The 18,438-nt window shown below is 41.8% G+C and overlaps 1 protein-coding gene across 2 annotated transcripts in view; it reads left to right on the top strand.

The window, feature by feature from the left end:
• Positions 1-18,438, top strand: part of LOC115370001 (transmembrane protein 87A) — a 228,921-nt gene that overhangs the window by 169,324 nt on the left and 41,159 nt on the right. For both annotated transcript variants that reach the window (XM_030066776.1, XM_030066778.1), the window contains 4 exons: positions 2,003-2,096; positions 2,168-2,239; positions 8,300-8,408; positions 8,497-8,555. In XM_030066776.1, coding sequence (XP_029922636.1) covers positions 2,003-2,096; positions 2,168-2,239; positions 8,300-8,408; positions 8,497-8,555 — 334 coding nt within the window. The remainder of the gene's footprint in view (positions 1-2,002; positions 2,097-2,167; positions 2,240-8,299; positions 8,409-8,496; positions 8,556-18,438) is intronic.

Here is an 18,438-nt window from a genome sequence, read left to right as displayed (position 1 = left end):
CATCTATGCATCATCTTGTTAGACTGGATCAGAGACCTTCTGCATCATCTGACTTTAGAAAAAATCCGTTATGCCAGGAGAGGCTGTGCCCTCAACTTCTACGCTATATGGCAACCAGTTCTAGATCAGGTAGAAAAGATAGATGCCTCAGACATCTCAAATGTAAAGATAGAACCTCTCTTTTTTTCTGTGTTAATATGTGTCCTTTGTATATTTGTAAAATGTGTATCACATTTACCACTGAACCTGTGATGTGTTGTAATGTGGATCTGTGGTGGTGCAATGGGGTTGTTTGTTTGTGGGATGGGATTGGGTAGAAGTTCATTGAATTGTATGTCAAAGTGTATTTTGCACATTTTAGAAAATTAATAAAAATACTTTGAACAGTTTTACAGCCAGATAAAACATATCAGTGTCTTGATGGCAACAGAGAAAATTCACTTAAAAGAACATGAGCAGAAGCTGCATTTTATCTTTATGGAGGATCTGCTGATCTCTCTGTTTGACACCCTTGATTTTAGAACAGACTTTAGCAGTACTGTTCAGACTGTTGCTGTCTCTAAATGAGAGACAGGAAACCTGCAGATAAAAAAACAAAACAAAAACAAAGACCCAGTAAAAGACTGATGCAGTGACAAAGTATTATAGGACTAACTGAAAAAGTTTAAGTTCCATAAGAGGTGGATTCTTTGGGGGTCTGACTTGAGTGGCCTCTGCAGGGCACCAGGTCCAACTTGCGCAGGGTGGCTTGGGCGCCACTAATACCTTGCAGGTCTAGTTCTGATTGTTTTTGAATGGTCCTAAGTTGAACTGTGGTGTATACTGAAGTGAAAAACTGTGGTGTATACTGAAGTGAAAATATGTTTCTTTGGCGAATTATTTGTGGAATGGATAAATGGAATTTTGAGTTGTGTTTTTTTTTTTTTTTTTTTTTTTGGCACCAAGATTTTGTGTTTGTGTTTTTCTTATGGGTGGAAATTGTCATTTTATTTGTAGGGTGTACATACTGTTAAATGTGCAACCTCTGTGTGGTTTGACAGAAATTATTTAAAACTAAACATAAAAGAAAACTAAACCCTGACTGGCTGATCTTACATGCCAGGAGAGAGACCTGGCTGGCACCTCTAATAATGAAATCTAAAAAAAATCTGACTGTCACAGTATGAAATGTGCTTTATAAGTAAAGATTGATTGATTGATCGACAGGGAGCACAAATTTTTTATAGTGTACTCATTTTTATAGGCAAGCCTTTCCATAGTTGAAGATCTTTTGAATGACTTAGTTTCTATATGTCTTCTCCATCTGTGCTCCTTTATTTTATCTGTGTATGTTTTTCTGTGCATTTGTTTTTCTTTTCCGCATATGAAGCACTTTGTAACTGTGTTTCAAAAAGCACTATAAATAAAACTGTACTTACATTTTCTAATCAAAGAACTAACACCTATCTCTCTGCCCAGTAGAGTTTTCTTTTTAAGGACAAAATTAAAAAAACAATTGTTTTACCTTGACAGTTTCGGCGTGAATCTTCCGCCTTCATCAGAAGCGTCACCAGAATGTCGGGTGGTGACGTGCCTTATCAGCTGATGTTATACAGAGGCGTGACCTTTCCATATCATGAACTGGGAAGACGCAAAAGTTGTGCGCACAGAAGAGCACCGCTACCAACGGTGGATTATGGAGGCAGTGGAGATTAGGAAACGTGCTAACAGGACATACATGCTGTCACACACCTGGACCGTAGTCCTAGGGAGGCGAACTGACAGCAGGAGGCGTGACCGACCTGTCAATTTTGACAGAAAGGTCACGCCTCCGTAACACCAGCTGATAAGGCACGTCACCACCCGACATTCTGGTGACGCTTCTGATGAAGGCGGAAGATTCACACCGAAACTGTCAAGGTAAAACAATTGTTTTTTTAATTTTGTCCTTAAAAAGAAAACTCTACGGGAATTTACTCAGGACATAATGAACTTACACTACCTACCTATCTCTCTGTTCCAGGCCCAGACTTGGTGCGTTGCTCCACAGAGTCGTAGGCGTCGGACTGCTCTACCTGATCTTCTCCATCATAGAGGGAATACTACGAGTCAATGCTGTGAGTCACACACAGTTGCTTTGTGTGTGTATGTGTGCATGTGTGCCCATCTAACCTGTTTGTCTCTGCAGGATCAAGACGACAGCAGTAGAATACTGTGTGATATAGTGCTGGCACTCATTGACTCCTGTGTTGTCTGGTGGATATCCTTTCACATCGATCAGTCATTTTTTGACATGAATGTATTTACTGCAAACAACCCAGACCATCAGTGATCAACCTTCCAGCCTCCCTCAACCTCTCCTCTTTATCCTCCACGGTTTGACAGCATGTGGAATCAGAAAGGAAATCTACTGTGTTGCTTTACAGCACAAAGCAGGAAGAGGGTGCTGAGCAACAGAACTAAAACTTTAAGAGTTAATAGACAACAAAAGACAGTCCCTGAACTTCTGAGGCTCTGGAAAGTCCCAGGTTATGGAAATATGTTTGTGTAGGTACTCAGTCACCCAGGTCATTTTTCTCCACATAGAGTTGATTCGAGTTCAGCTGGACTGTTTGTAGACATCCAAGAAGCCTCTTCAGAACATAAGAAGTTTCTGATCGTGTGTAAAAAAGTGTCAGAGGCTGATGTAATCTGTCAGTAAACAGGGGGTAAAACATCACGCATTGTGATTTGATAAACTGACTTGTCTTTAAATTGAAGCCTGATGATTTTGGGCGCAGGTAGAGTAGAGCAAGTCCACTGGACTTTAAGTAGATTTCAGAAGATGTTCTGCTTCTCCTCCAAGAAGCTTCTTCAGTTCTGGTAGACAAAACTCCCAGGTATAGGGTTAGGGTTAGGTCGTTGTTAAGGTCATCGATACCACTGGGTGAAGTGCCCATAGGTGTTAACGATCCTCATCGAGAGTCGTTAGGGCCACATGATGTCATGAGGGTCACATGATGTCCGTATGGTCAACCGTTGTCCCTTGAGGTCCAAATGAGATGGGTTTTTCAATCTCCTGGGGAGAGATGAAAGGGATCGTGTTGTATATGGGGGATAGGTGGTGTCTGAGGCCCCCTCCTCTATTGAGTGATGGCTTCTCTACTTTTACATAGATGGCCTCCTTCACTCCTCTTTCAAACCACCTGTCCTCCTTAACCAGAATGTGTACACTGTGGTCTTCAAAAGTGTGCCCTTTGTCTTTCAGGTGTAGGTTTGGGCGCGAGCTTGACTTGTCAGATATAGATGAAAAAGTGTATTTATTTCTCAGAGTTTAGGAAAGTTGTTGGACGTGCATCCATTGTACACTGGAGTCAGATAAAAAAAATGAAGCAAGACTACTAAAAGATTAAAAGTAAAATTTGGAATGAGGCACTTCCTATACTTCACTGCAGAAAATGAAACAAAAGACAGTTCCTGAACTTCAGGGACTCTGTAAAGTCCAAGGTTAAAGAAAGTTCTGGGTTACTTGATAGTGGAAAAGGCCCATTGCAGCACCCAGTGGGTGAGGTTAAGTGTTGCAGTTAAGTGTTGAGACAGTTTGAAAGTCAGTGTAGTCTAGTTTCTGTCACCTGACAGTATTTAAATGCACGTAAACTCAACCCAACTAGTTGACCATCCAGGTAAAACAAATGCGACTAATTATCTGCAACTTGTAATTGCAGATAATTGCTTTTCTTTCCCTCTCTCAATCGGCCTCTCTACTCCTCCTCCGTTGCTCCCTCTGGTCCTGCATCTTTGTAATTTAATGTCTTCCCCCCTGTCATCTCCGCCTCCACGTCTTTCCATCCCTCCATTCTCCCTTTGTCTTGCCTTGCTCTCCCTCCTTTTCTGTACCTCTCTCTCTTTCTCTCTCCCTCTCTGTCTTTGTGTCTCTCTCAGGCTGAAGATGATGTTGTTCTCCTGGCTGCTGTTCCTCTGGCTGTGCTCGACTCTTCCCTCTGCTGGTGGATATCCGCTACTGCACCATCCCCCTTTTTATTAGCACAAAAAAAATTTCTAGTCTCTCTTCCTCTGTTTTGATCTTCTTTTCCCTCCCTGATTCTCAAGCCCTGTCATCAGAATGCTGCAGAAAACAAGCTCCTCCAAATTTTAACATTTTTTAAACATATTCCAAACTTTTTCAACATAGCATAATCTACACTTTGATGTTTTAATTATCGAAAAATGTTTTACAATTTTTATTAACAACAATAATACTGATAGCAGTATATTTTTATATAGCACTGAAAAGCTACAAAATAAAAATAAAAAAATAAATATGTATATTTTTAAAATCACACAGTGCTTTAGTGACAAATTGCTTGCAAATAACAAAACATGATAAGAAAGATATCAGACAGTAATTAAAATCAGGGTTAAGGAGCAATGAAACAAGCAAATACATAATATGTTTATCATACTACTACTACTAATAATGATAATAATAATAAGCGCTACACATAGCAAACAAAGAACACATAAAACATAGTATAGAAACACATAAAAACATAGCAATGAAAGTAATTTAAAAAATTAAAGCACACCACATTAAAAATTAAAGAATTAAAGGATAAAATTGACAAAAAGCAATGATATATTTTGTGTCCACAAAAAGGCATTTCAAGAATTAATCTACAGGTGAGATTGCTTCCTATGTGTAGATAATGTGTCCAAACCTAACCATTAAAATAAACTGGAAACTGGATAAATCTGTGTGTTTAGACTCAGAGTTTCCAGGATTAAAGTCTTGAATTTATGAGAAAAAACTTGCAAATTTATGAGAAAAAAACTCAGAACACTTTTTGGCGAAGGAACCACATGGCTTCACTTTACAAGGCTGGATCAACCACACGCTACAGACCCTGGCGCTTGCTGCTATCACACACCCATAATCACAATATTGTTTTCTTCTGCATGGGCCCAAGTCATGTCAGTACACTCCTGATCAAAATCTTAAGACCAGTTGAGAAATTGCAAGAATTTACATTTTGCACTGTTGGATCTTAAGAAGGTTCTAAGTAGAGCTTCAAAATGCAATAAGAAATGGGAGTGAGACAAAAAAAAAAAAAATTGAGTAAGCAATTTATTGCAAACAACCATTAAACTCAAATAGGATGTTCATCAGCTGATCAAAAGTTTAAGACCACTGCCTTTAAAAGCCCAAAACTTGGCAAAAATGTGGATTCAGTGTCATTTTCTGTCAGGTATCCACACTGTCATGACCTCCTGATGGCAAAGGCAAAAAAAGCTTTCTTGGTAATCACCTCAGTGGGAATGTTGCTCCAAGTGGTGAAGATGGCTTCACGGAGGGCATCCACTGAAAAAGCCCCCCAGATCATGATGGCGCCCCCTCCACTGTGCCGTATAGAAAACATCTCAGGTGGGATCTCGTTGTCATGCCAGTAACGTTGGAAGCCATCAGGACTGTCAAGATTAAATTTTTTCTCATCAGAGAATAAAACTTTCTTCCACCTTTCAATGTCCCATGTTTGGTGCTCTTGTGCAAACTCCAAACGGGCAATTTTGTGCCATTGAAGGAGACGAGGCCTTTGAAGACGTTTTTTTTTAAAACCCTTCTCTCGCAGATGCCGTCTGATGGTTATGGGACTGCAGTTGGCACCAGTGACAAGCTTAATTTGGGCCGAGGATCGTCCCGTGTCTTGACGGACAGCCATTTGGGTCCTCCAGCTCAGGGCCGGTGAAATTTTTTTGGTTCTACCACTTGACTTTTTTTGTTCCATAATCCTCAGGATCTTTTAGGAAGTTAAAAATGACTGTCTTACTGCGTCCAACCTCAGCAGCAATGGCACGCTGTGAGGGCCTTGTTGTTGGGCCTTGCTTATGCAGCTCAAAAATCCGACCGCATTCAAAGGTCATGACAGTGTGGATACCTGACAGAAAATGACACTGAATTCACATTTTTGCCAAGATTTGGGGTTTTAAAGGCAGTGATCTTAAACTTTTGATCAGCTGATGAACAGCCTATTTCAGTTTAATGGTTGTTTGAAATAAATTGCTTACTCAATTTTTTTTTTGTCTCACTCCCATTTCTTCTTTTTGCATTTTGAAGCTCTACTTAGAACCTTCTTAAGATCCAACAGTGCAAAATGTAAATTCTTGCAATTGTTCAGCTGGTCTTAAGATTTTGATCAGGAGTGTATTTCTTCAAAGTCCAGATGCTGATGATAAAATTGCGATTCTGGGCTAAAATCACCACGATTTCCTTTAGTCTTACTAAATTCCACAGTAGAAGTTTTTTCTGGGTTTAGGTAAAATGGTAACAGCTAATTACAGACCAATTCAGTCTCTGAGGAACATGATGCACAAGTGAGACTCACTGTGACTGGTGGAAATAATCACACATCACTTTCTTTCTTGGAAAGAGTTTTGAAAACGCCTGAGCCTTGGAGTTAAACCACTCCATCAGGCCACTGGTTTCCTCTTCCATCCTAAACACCTCATCAAACTGTGGATGCATCTGGTGAATCTTAGGTATTTACTGGCCAATGTGGCCAACAGACCAAAAAATTTGTTTTACTCCTTGATCAGTTTAATTTCAAGTAGCACAGGCTTCATTTTGGAAGTGAAACTCCTCGCGGTATTCCTCCTCCTTAACGTCCTCCTCCTTGGTTCCCTGACATTGTCTGCAGTCGGACAGCGCAGATCCCTTTAGACAGCGGACAAAATTCTGTCAAAATAGCCATCCTATCAAGGATTCGTCACCCGTCACTGAGGGCAATTGAGCTGCTTCTGTCAGAGTGAGTCACCTGCAGCAAGAACAGGATGGAGCAAAATGGGAGCAGATTAATGTGGATTAAACCAAGAGGAGTGAAAAAAAAAGTCATGAAAAAACAAATGTCAGATCCATACATCGTTTGTAGGTTTATGTAGTTTGTTGAGGGGAACGTTTTGTCCCGAAAGACAGTTCAGGACCCAAGTCATGTTCTGAGCCACAGTTTTAGGGCCCACTCACATTGGCAAGTTTGAGCCCGTATCGTGCTAAAGCCAAAATCCCCCCCTCCCCAGTCCCCGACTGGCCTGCACTCACATTACCTAAAGCCCAAACGCGCCCAAGCACGATTGCCCCCGGTGTGCACGTCATCACGTTGAAATACGACAACAGGCATGGCCCGACGTCATTATAAATCAATGTAGTTCAAATACATTCATCATGTCTTCCTTTTAACTAAAAAACGTTTTTGGTCCTTTTAATCAGACATGGGATGTTTATTTACCTTGACAGTTTCGGAGGTAACTTCCTGTCAGATCCGGCAGACCGGGTGACCGGGTGGCCGCACACCGCGCGGTGCCGCGGCCAGTGCCGGCCGGTGCCGACGCGGTGCCGGCCAGCACCATGTCTGCCGGATCTCCGCACACAGACTGCTGTACTTTCATTATAAACCGACTTTTGTTTATACACGGTTGCAGCAGCACAACGGACAACAACACAGACAACATGGTTGATTATTGATTGCGCAACGCGGCCATTCTCAGGTAATCACGCTGCGCACATTAAACAATTTTGCAGAGGCAGGAGGAAAGTTGCATGGTTTACGTCCGCGCACTGCGTGCGTGACCGTGCATGTGCTCGTGTATGCGCCCGTACCGCGCTGAAGCACACCCCCTCCAACCGTGCCAGAGCGGGGGAAGTGTACTGTATTCAAGCACGATACGGAGCGATCACACTGGTCAAAGAATCCGGATTTTAGGGGCAAACGTGCTTGGGCGCGGATCAAACTTGCCAGTGTGAGTGGCCTCTTAGAAACCCTTAACTTGAGTATTTACATGCTCTTCTATTAGTCCAGAAAAAAATCTTCATTAAGTTCCTTTGGGATTATGAAACCTTTATAAACCTAATTATATAAAATGAAAAATGTATAGTCGTCAACCTAGCAAGAAGACAGTTTTCCTCAGGTCCTGAAAAGTTGATATTATGGAGATACAAGGTTTTGGTTGGCTGTCATATCTCTGCTATTGTGCTGCAGTTTAAGGTAAAAGATCCCATTGTAAGTGGAGGTAATCACTTAAAAATAATGTTGACCAGATCAAATGTTATTGAGAATCTATTATTAGTAAAATACTGTTAAAATATTCAAGCCAAAGTTAAACATATATACAAAAAAAAAAATCTTAATTTGATTCACCAACTAACAGTTGGTTTTAGAATAATTCAAATAGATGATGAGGAGGTGTGTATCTCCAGAGTGTATCTCTGTATACTTTGTGATAGAGAAAGTGTGTATGTTTGTGTGCATGTGTGTGTGCATCTTGTATTTTTTTCCCTTAACTGTGTGGTCACATCTTTGTGAGTCTGGCGCAGACGATGAAGTTGCTCAGACTGAGGAGGAACGTGGTGAAGCTCTCCCTGTACCGACACTTCACCAACACTCTCATCTTTGCTGTTATAGGTAAAGCGTGTGGGCTGAAATCAACTTAAACATTTGTTGACACTCACTGCACTGTGGTTAAGTTTGTATATTTGGGTGTTTTCTGCAGCCTCAGTCATCTTCATCATCTGGACTACCAAGACCTTCAGGATGTCAAAATGCCAGTCTGTAAGTTTTATTGATTAATTGAGGTTTATATATATATATATATATATATATATATATATATATATATATATATATATATACACACTACTCACAAAAAGTTAGGGATATTTGGCTTTCGGGTGAAATTTCAGGATGAACCTAAAATGCATTATAACCTTTACAGGTGACCTTAATGTGACCTTCTGTAAACTTTTGAATGCACATGTCCAACTGTTCAATGTTTCAGTACTTTTTGCACAAGTTGCTGTTCTCTAACAAGGAGTTTAACGGCAAAATTCACATCAGGTGTTTGATGCTCCAGCTCATCGAGGTCGTATCATTAGGGAACGGCTGCTGGAGACTGGGGTACCTCAAATGGAGTGGCCTGCACTTTCTCAGACCTGCATCCCATAGAAAACCTATGGGATCAGCTGAGTCGCCGTGTAGAGGCTCGGAGCTCTGTACCCCAGAACCTCAATGTCCTGAGGGCCGCCCTTCAAGAAGAGTGGGATGCCATGCCTCAGCAGACAATAAGTCGACTTGTAAACAGCATGAGACGTCGTTGTCAAGCTGTAATTGATGCTCAAGGGCACATGACAAGTTATTGACACTGACATTTTTTGTTGTGGTATATCCACCACTGTTGTTGGCTTTTGTTTCAAGAAATTGTTTGAGATGAGGAAATCACCAGTGTATGCTTCTACTTAAATGCCCTACTTTCATGATATAATATCACTGTAGCGTGAACATTTTACATTTTCCATAAATTTCACCCAAAAGCCAAATATCCCTAACTTTTTGTGAGTAGTGTATATATATATATATATATATATATATATATATATATATATATATATATATATATATATATATATGTGTGTGTGTATATATCTATATCTATATCTATATTTATATCTATATATATCTATATATAGATATAGATAGATAGATAGATAGATAGATATGTGTGTGTGTGTATATATGTATATATATGTGTGTGTGTATATATATATATATACACACACACACACACACATATATATATATATATATATATACACACACATATATATATATATATATATATATATATACACACACACACACACACACACACACACACACACACATATATATATATATATATATATATATATATATATATATATATATATATACACTACTCACAAAAAGTTAGGGATATTTGGCTTACGGGTGAAATTTACGGAAATTGACCTAGATGGCGGCGCGTGAACAACGCGAGGCTCAGCGTCTCTCCAGTTTTTGCAAATATGCAGTGTTTTACCTGCTCCTAACTGGTCTGTTTACACAGAACAGCACTGCTCTAACATCTTACAGCAGACAGGAGCTTTTGGACATCGGATTACACAACTCCGACAGTTTTATCGCCGATCTCCAACTCATACCGGAGATCTCCAGGACACTGGAGGCTGCTCACTCTTCCCGGCCGGGCGGAAGTGCACGCAGGCGGCGTCGAGATCGTAAACAAAGGCGGGGTAAGCGCGGAGGGCTACGAGCTAGGCTAAAGCTAACACCGCACCGGCTCCCTTTACCCAGCATTTTCCTCGCTAATGTCCGATCTCTGGTTAACAAAATTGACGAACTACGACTCTGCCTCACCAACAACAAACGGATTAAGGACTCGAACGTCATGATCTTCACAGAGACCTGGTTAAACAGCAATTGCCCGGACAGTGCCATCGAGCTAGCAGGACACTACACTCACAGGGCAGACCGGACTGCAGACGGCTCCGGTAAAACCAGAGGCGGAGGTTTGTGCATTTATGTAAACAATGCTTGGTGCACTAACTCTGTTATCACCGAGAGACATTGCTCACCTGATGTGGAGTTTCTCATGGTTAAATGTCGACCGTACTACCTTCCAAGAGAACTCACATCAGTTATTATCACTGCTGTTTACACACCACCGGATGCTAATGCTAAACTTGCAATGAAAGAACTGCATGCAGCCATTAGCAAACAGCAGACAACACACCCGGAGGCTGCTTTTATTATTGCGGGTGACTTTAATCACTCCAACCTGAAGACAGTCCTCCCCAGATTTCATCAGCATGTTTCCTGCCACACCAGAGGAGACAAGACATTGGACCAGGTTTATTCAAACATACCTGGAGCATACAAGGCGACACCCCTCCCCCACATAGGACAGTCAGATCACCTCTCCCTGTTTCTATCCCCTAAATACTCTCCACTCATCCAACGTGTGAAACCAACAGTGAGGACAATAAAAGTGTGGCCTGTGGGAACTGACTCTGTGCTGCAGGACCGCTTCAAGCACACAGACTGGAGTATGTTTGCCACTCAGGCATCCACTCACCCCCATACTGACATCGATAGCTACGCTTCCTCAGTAATGGATTATATCTCCACCACCATAGACAGTGTCACCACCCAGAAAAAGATCACCATGTACCCCAATCAGAAGCCCTGGATGAACAGGGATGTTCGTCTACTGCTGAAGGCCCGCAGCACCGCCTTCAGATCAGGAGACGCACAAGCCTACAGTACAGCCAGGGCTGACCTGAAAAGGGGCATCAAGAAGGACAAGCACTGCTACAAGCTGAAGGTTGAGGAGCACTTCTCCGACCCCAACCCCCGACGCATGTGGCAGGGCATCCGTGTCATCAGTGACTACAAGCCCACCAACCCCTCCCCCCCTTCATCTGACACATCCTTCCTCAACGAGCTTAACAACTTTTATGCTCGGTTTGAGAAGGATAACCATGCACCTCCAATAAAAGCAGAGCTGGCTGCCGACCACCAACCACTGTCATTCTCCCCCACTGATATTGAAGCAGTGCTGAGCCGGATCAACGCACACAAAGCTGCAGGCCCTGATGGCATCCATGGACGTGTGCTCAGAGCATGAGCTGGGGAGCTGGCTGGCGTCCTGACGGACTTATTCAACCTGTCCCTAGCCCGTGCTGTTGTTCCGACCTGCTTCAAATCTACCACCATCGTGCCGGTACCAAAACACTCCACCCCAGCATGTCTCAATGACTACCGCCCAGTGGCACTCACCCCCATCATCTCCAAGTGCCTGGAGCAGCTGGTTCTGGCACATCTCAAATCCTGCCTGCCACCCACCCTGGATCCCCACCAGTTTGCCTACCGCAAGAACAGGAGTACAGAGGAAGCAGTCTCCACAGCGCTGCACTCTGTCCTCTCACACCTGGACAATAATAACACATATGCCAGAATGCTGTTCATAGACTTCAGTTCAGCATTCAACACTGTCATCCCATCAAAGTTGATAACCAAACTGGCAGATCTGGGCATCACTGCGCCCATCTGCAACTGGTTACTGGACTTTTGACCAACAGGCCACAACACGTCAGGTTAGACCACCACTGTTCCTCCACTCTCATCATGAACACGGGCGTACCACAAGGCTGCGTGTTGAGTCCGTTCCTCTACTCCCTCTTCACCCACGACTGCAAACCTGTACATGGCTCCAACGCCATCTTCAAGTTTGCGGATGACACCACCGTGATTGGCCTCATCAAGGACAACGATGAGTCGGCCTACAGGGAGGAGGTGGATCGCCTGGCTGCATGGTGCGAGGACAACAACCTGACACTCAACACCTCAAAAACCAAGGAGCTCATAGTGGATTTCAGGAAGAATGCTGTCACTCATCCACCCATCCACATCAACGGTGTGACAGTGGAGCGTGTGACCAGCTTCAAATTCCTGGGGATCCACATCTCACAGGACCTCTCCTGGACGACTAACTGCTCCAGCCTGGTCAAGAAGGCTCACCAGCGCCTCTTCTTCTTGAGGACTCTGAAGAAAAACCACCTCTCTTCAGACATCCTGGTGAACTTCTACCGTTGTACCATCGAGAGCATCCTTACCAACTGTATCACAGTCTGGTACGGGAACTGCTCTGTCTCTGACCGGAAGGCGTTGCAGAGGGTGGTGAAAACCGCCCAGCGCATCGCCGGAGCTTCACTTCCTGCCATTGACAGCATCTACAGGAAACGTTGTCTCAGGAGAGCAGCTAACATCACCAAGGACTCCTACCACCCAGCACACAGTCTGTTTGCCCTCCTGCCCTCTGGGAGGCGCTACAGGAGTCTCCGGACAAGAACCACCAGGTTCAGGAACAGCTTCTTCCCCACAGCTGTCTCCTTGCTGAACTCTGTCCCCCCAGGCCCCCGCCCCCTCTCGCTCCCACAAACCAACTCCCCCATCCCTCCACCCCTCCAGGAGGTGAGCTGAACTGGTCTAGTACCCACTACTTTGCACTACTGTACATACTGTAACTATACCGGACTTATTATCCACTACTTCCTTGCACTACTGTCAATACCTCTCTGCACTCATGTACATACTGCAATCATCAAAATCTGTGTAAATCATAATCTAATATGATAATAATTAGGGCTGGGCAACAATTAAAATCTTTAATCGCAATTAATTGCATAATTTGCCTGATTAATCACAATTAATCGCATTGTATTCGCAAAATCCAATAAGTATTGTAAAGAGCACTTTTATTTCAATGTTCTGCTGCCATATAAACGAAAGTGCCATAAGATTTGTTGTGCAAACACTTTTAACATCACCACTTATCAGTAACACATATTTAGTGTAAATCTCAACTTAAAAAATGTCATAATAATAATAATAATAATAATAATAATAAATAAAATAAATAATAATAGTAATAATAATAAATTAAAGCTTATTGCCACTGCCAGGACATTCTCTTTATAAAAAAAAAAATCTACCGACAAAATCCTGAGCCACAATCAGGACAAACAGGCAATTTCTGAGGTAACAGCAGAAACTTTTAACAGGGAGCAGCATTACCAGTCTATGTTCAATACCAAAGTGTGAAGCACAAAAAAGTTCACTACTGAAACTTCCTTTACAGGGGACTAGAATGTAAAGCGCATGTTTTACTGGACTTCTGTTTTTTTTTCTATTCCTCTGCACTAAGCCAGTTGCTAAGGCACACACGATTATTTACATTTTCATAAGATAAAGAAGCTCTCTTTTTATTTTGCACAATGTGACCAGCAAGAGAAAACAACCTTTCACAAGCGATTGTTGCGCAATCAATAATCAACCATGTTGTCTGTGTCGCTGTCCGTTGTGCTGCTGCAACCGCGTATAAACAAAAGTCTGTTTATAATGAAAGTACAGCAGTCTGTGTGCGCGGGGATCCGGCAGACCTGGTGCTGGCCGGCACCGCGTCAGTACAGCGGCACCGCGCGGTGTGCGGCAACCCGGTCAGGTCTATTCTGCCGGATCTGCCAGGTGCCGCTCCGGCTGTCAGTTGGACCTTTGTGAAGGAGGAGGAAGTTACCTCCGAAACTGTCACGGTAAATAAACATCCCATATCTGATTAAAAGGACCAAAAACGTCTTTTAGTTAAAAGGAAGACATGATGAATGTATTTGAACTACACTGATTTATAATGTCGTCGGGCCATGCCTGTGTCTGTTTCAACGTGATGACGCGCACACCAGGGGCAAACGTGCTTGGGCGCGTTTGGGCTTTAGACTGAGTGCAACAGACTTTTACAAAATAAAAGCATGTGAGCAACATGCGTTAATGCGCGATAAAGTAAATATCGGCGTCAATAGTCTAATGAATTAACGTGATAATAACGCGTTAACTTGCCCAGCCCTAATAATAATATAAATCTCAACTGTATATTTTTCAACCTGTTTATTCTGTACATACCTGTAGCATTATATATTATTCATTTCATACCTGCACTTTACAGCAACAGTTATTTATTAATTTGCACTATGTATATAGATATATATATATAATATGTTTATCATATAATGTGTATATACTGTACATTTGTATTTAATACACTGCTAAGCACTTCTGGTTGGATGCTAACTGCATTTCGTTGCTCTGTACTTGTGACATGTGCAATGACAATAAAGTTGAATCTTGAATCTAATCTAAAAATGTAAAAAGTTCACGCTACAGTGATATTATGTCATGAAAGTAGGGCATTTAAGTAGAAGCATGCACTGGTGATTTCCTCATCTCAAACAATTTCTTGAAACAAAAGCCAACAACAGTGGTGGGTATACCACAACAAAAAATGTCAGAAAACCTATGGGATTCAGGTCTGAGAAAGTGCAGGCCACTCCATTTGAGGTACCCCAGTCTCCAGCAGCCGTTCCCTAATGATGCGACCTCGATGAGCTGGAGCATTGTTGTCCATGAAGATGAAATTAGGCCTGTGTTGTTCATGCAGGGGTACAATGACTGGATTAATGATGTTATTCAGGTAGTATGGGCTTGTCACAAAGTGTAGGGCAGTTCTGTACTGACCAGACACACCTGCCCACACAGTAACACCACCACCACCAAAGGCTCGTCTGGTGACAACAGTGGCTGATGCATAGCGCTCTCCTTGACGTCTCCAACATCGTTGGCGGCCATCATTTCTGCTCAACATGAATCGGCTTTCATCAGAGAACAGCACTGAGGCCCACTGCTCCCTCGTCCAGCGTAAATGCTCCCTGGCCCATGATAAAACGATGACACCTGTGCCTGGTGGTGTGGTCAGGTACCCTTGCAGGTCGTCTAGCACGCAGACCATGCTGATGTAAACGGTTTCGAATGGTCTGACGTGACACTTGGGTGCCTCTCACTTCCCTTAAACGTGCCTGGAGTTGAATGGCATTCATCATCCGGTTCCACAGGGCACTGTTCACAATGAAGCGGTCATCAGTGTAGGATGTGGCCAAAGGACGTCCACTTCTATGCCTTTCAGTGACTCTTCCAGTCTGTATCTCTGTTGCAACCTGCTGATGACACTCTGTGACACTCTAAGCTCAGTGGCCACTTCCGTCTGAGAACATCCTGTTTGAAGCCTCACAATGGCGAGGTGCTGCTGATCAATTGTTAGGTGTCGTCTTGGTCTCATGATGTCAAAATGTGAACAGCATGATGAGGAGGACTGTTTAAATACCAATTCTAATTGAACCAGGAAATTTATTGGTCGATTCATGGATCAAACACCTGTTGTGAATTTTGCCGTTAAGCTCCTTGTTAGAGAACAGCAACTTGTGCAAAAAGTACTGAAACACTGAACAGTTGGACATGTGCATTCAAAAGTTTACAGAAGGTCACATTAAGTTCACCTGTAAAGGTTATAATGCATTATAGGTTCATCCTGAAATTTCACCCGAAAGCCGAATATCCCTAACTTTTTGTGAGTAGTGTACATATATATATATATATATATATATATACACACACACACACATATATATATCATAAAAGTCATGACAAAAAAATTTTATTCTTTTTTTTTTTTTTTTTTTTTTATTTATATATTATTTTAGGCTTATCATTAGTGACATTATTTATTAGGGGTGTAGGACTTTTATGATTTAACTCTGATTATTGGGTGTCCAATTTGATTTAAAATTGATTTTTGATTTAGAATGATTCCCGATTACAAACTGATAATTGTTTCGAAATAAATGGAAAGGAGACACTATTGTTGTGTTCCTTTTTTTTTTCTTTTCTCTTCTTTTTTAACCACCCCTATTAATTATGGGTTAGCTTTATTCTTAATTCTCTACCTTGTGTTCTTAAATTGTTTCTCAATGCCCTCGCTTTTTTTTTTTTAATTATTTATTTTCATTATTTTCATTATTATTTTTGTTTGTTTGTTTGTTTGTATGGTTGGTTGTTTATTTTATCTCCCTGTGCCTCTGTATTATTCACTCATGTTTCCTTTGTTATTCAAATTGAAAATGAAAATAAAATTTTGATCCAAAAAAAAAAATGACATAAAACATTCCAAGAAAACATAACAAACCACAAAACATAATACTGGCCTAAAACAATGTTTCGCTGTGCTACCTTCCTCAACATCCTTTATTTCAGTTGTTTCTAAAAACTGTGTCTACCAACCTTCATGTGTAATGTCATCAGTGCTGCTTGACTTTGCAAAACTAATTTACATATTTACTAAAATGAGTGCAAATCAGTTGTGCAAGGAGAAATATTAACAGTAAAACAGTAAAAACGTCAGTCCGAGGAAATAGTGAATCTTCCTCGCAAGGCTGAGGAGGTTCAGGCAGCTGGTGAGGATGCAGGATGCTGAGGAGACTACATCTCCCAGCATGCCTTGGAGCTGGAAGAAGCTGCAGGGGAAACAAACATCTGAGCTGCTTCTCTGCTGTTTTTCTCCCCAACCAGGGCTCAAAATACTTTTTTCTGTTTTCTGCAAAATTGCAAGTTGTCAACATTTTTTTCTGCAATCTGGAAAAACTTTCTGCAAATACCCACGCTGTTATTCCTGCCCTACTATAACCTACCTATCCTGGCAAAGCTAACAACAGCATCATACATGGCTTTATACATCTTAAGAATGTAGTTTACATTGTGTGAATTAAAAGACTGATTGTTTCAAATCTCAAAGCATATTTTGATCATTCCGTGTTCTAAATAAACGCTCTCATGCTCTGAAAACAATATTGGTCTGCTACTGACTGAATCAACATATCTTAACTGAAACAAAAACAGAATTAGTCTGTATACACAGGGCTTTATTGCTCACCCTTTGAGACAAAGATTTGAGAGTTGCATTATCTTCTAGACAGAAAGGATAATATGGACGGCTGTTTGCGTTTGGCCATGTTGTTGTTTGCTGGAAGGTTTTCCAGGCCACACTGGCTTCTGGGAATTAGGGACTTTGTTTTCTTGCCACGAGTTTCCAAAGGGCTCCGATGTTCGCCAACTTCAGTGCATTTACGCTGAGTTTAGCGGCTTCTTCCATATTTGGTGTGCTGACTCCATCAGTGTCACATGACTCATCAGCATACCAGAAAGGAGAGCTGCTCGTTCCTAGGGCGTTTTACAACACGGAGTTGAACATTACCTGCATCTTCCACACCAAATACTTTACGGGTATTCGCAGATTTTATTAAGAAGAAATCACACTGAAAACTGTTTATAAGCATTTTTATTCTTTATTGCACTTATTACAAGCCAGATTGGGTGGAAAAGGACAAAATTACCTGGATTTTTTTGCCTGCAAAATTGCAAGTTGTTTTTATTTTTTTCTGCAATCTCGAAAATTTTTCTGCAAATCGCAGATGGCTATTTCAAGCCCTGCCTACCAAAGGTTGGATGGACAAGGTGGTTGCTGCTTTGTGTTTGGTGGTTGCTTGGATGTACAAGGCTGTTGGTAGGGTGTAAGAGACACCAGTTGCTAGGTTTTACGAGGCGATTGTTGTGGTGTTACCAAGTGGTTGCTGTGGTATACCAAATAGTTGCTAGGGTGTTACCTAGTGGCTGCTATGGCATACCAAATTGTTGCTAGAGTGTTAACAAGTGGGTGCCATTCTATACCAAATGGGTTTTAGGGTGTTATCAAGTGTATATTGATGGTATTTACTAAATGGTCCTTGTTCTAATGGCTGTATTAGGTGGTTGCTGGGGTGTTACTGTAAGAGTGAACAGAAAAAGATGGTGTTATGCATGCCTGAAATACGCTATATGGACATAAGTATTGGGACACAACTCTTAATCATTGAATTCAGTTGTTTCAGTCCCATTGCCACTGGTGTATGAAATCAAGCACCCAGCCATGCAGTCTGCCTTTACAAACATTTGTGAAAGAATGGCTTGTTCTAAAGACTAGGGATTAAACTTCTCCGTCTCTAGACGGATTTCTGTCAGTTGGAAAAAGAGGGGAAAAAAAGAAAGACCAAAAAAAAAAAAAAAAGTTGTAGGTGCATTTTGTTGTGGTACAGTTTTGACGATCCGATGAAATCATGTTAGGCATTAAACTGACGCTGTAAACCAGTAAAGCCAGCCAGAGCCTTGGTATTAGCCAATCAGAAACAGAGGAGGGCGGGTTCAC

The sequence above is a fragment of the Myripristis murdjan genome, chromosome 13, assembly GCF_902150065.1.
Source record: "Myripristis murdjan chromosome 13, fMyrMur1.1, whole genome shotgun sequence".
Taxonomy (NCBI): domain Eukaryota; kingdom Metazoa; phylum Chordata; class Actinopteri; order Holocentriformes; family Holocentridae; genus Myripristis; species Myripristis murdjan.
This window is presented reverse-complemented; position numbering and strand designations above follow the sequence as displayed.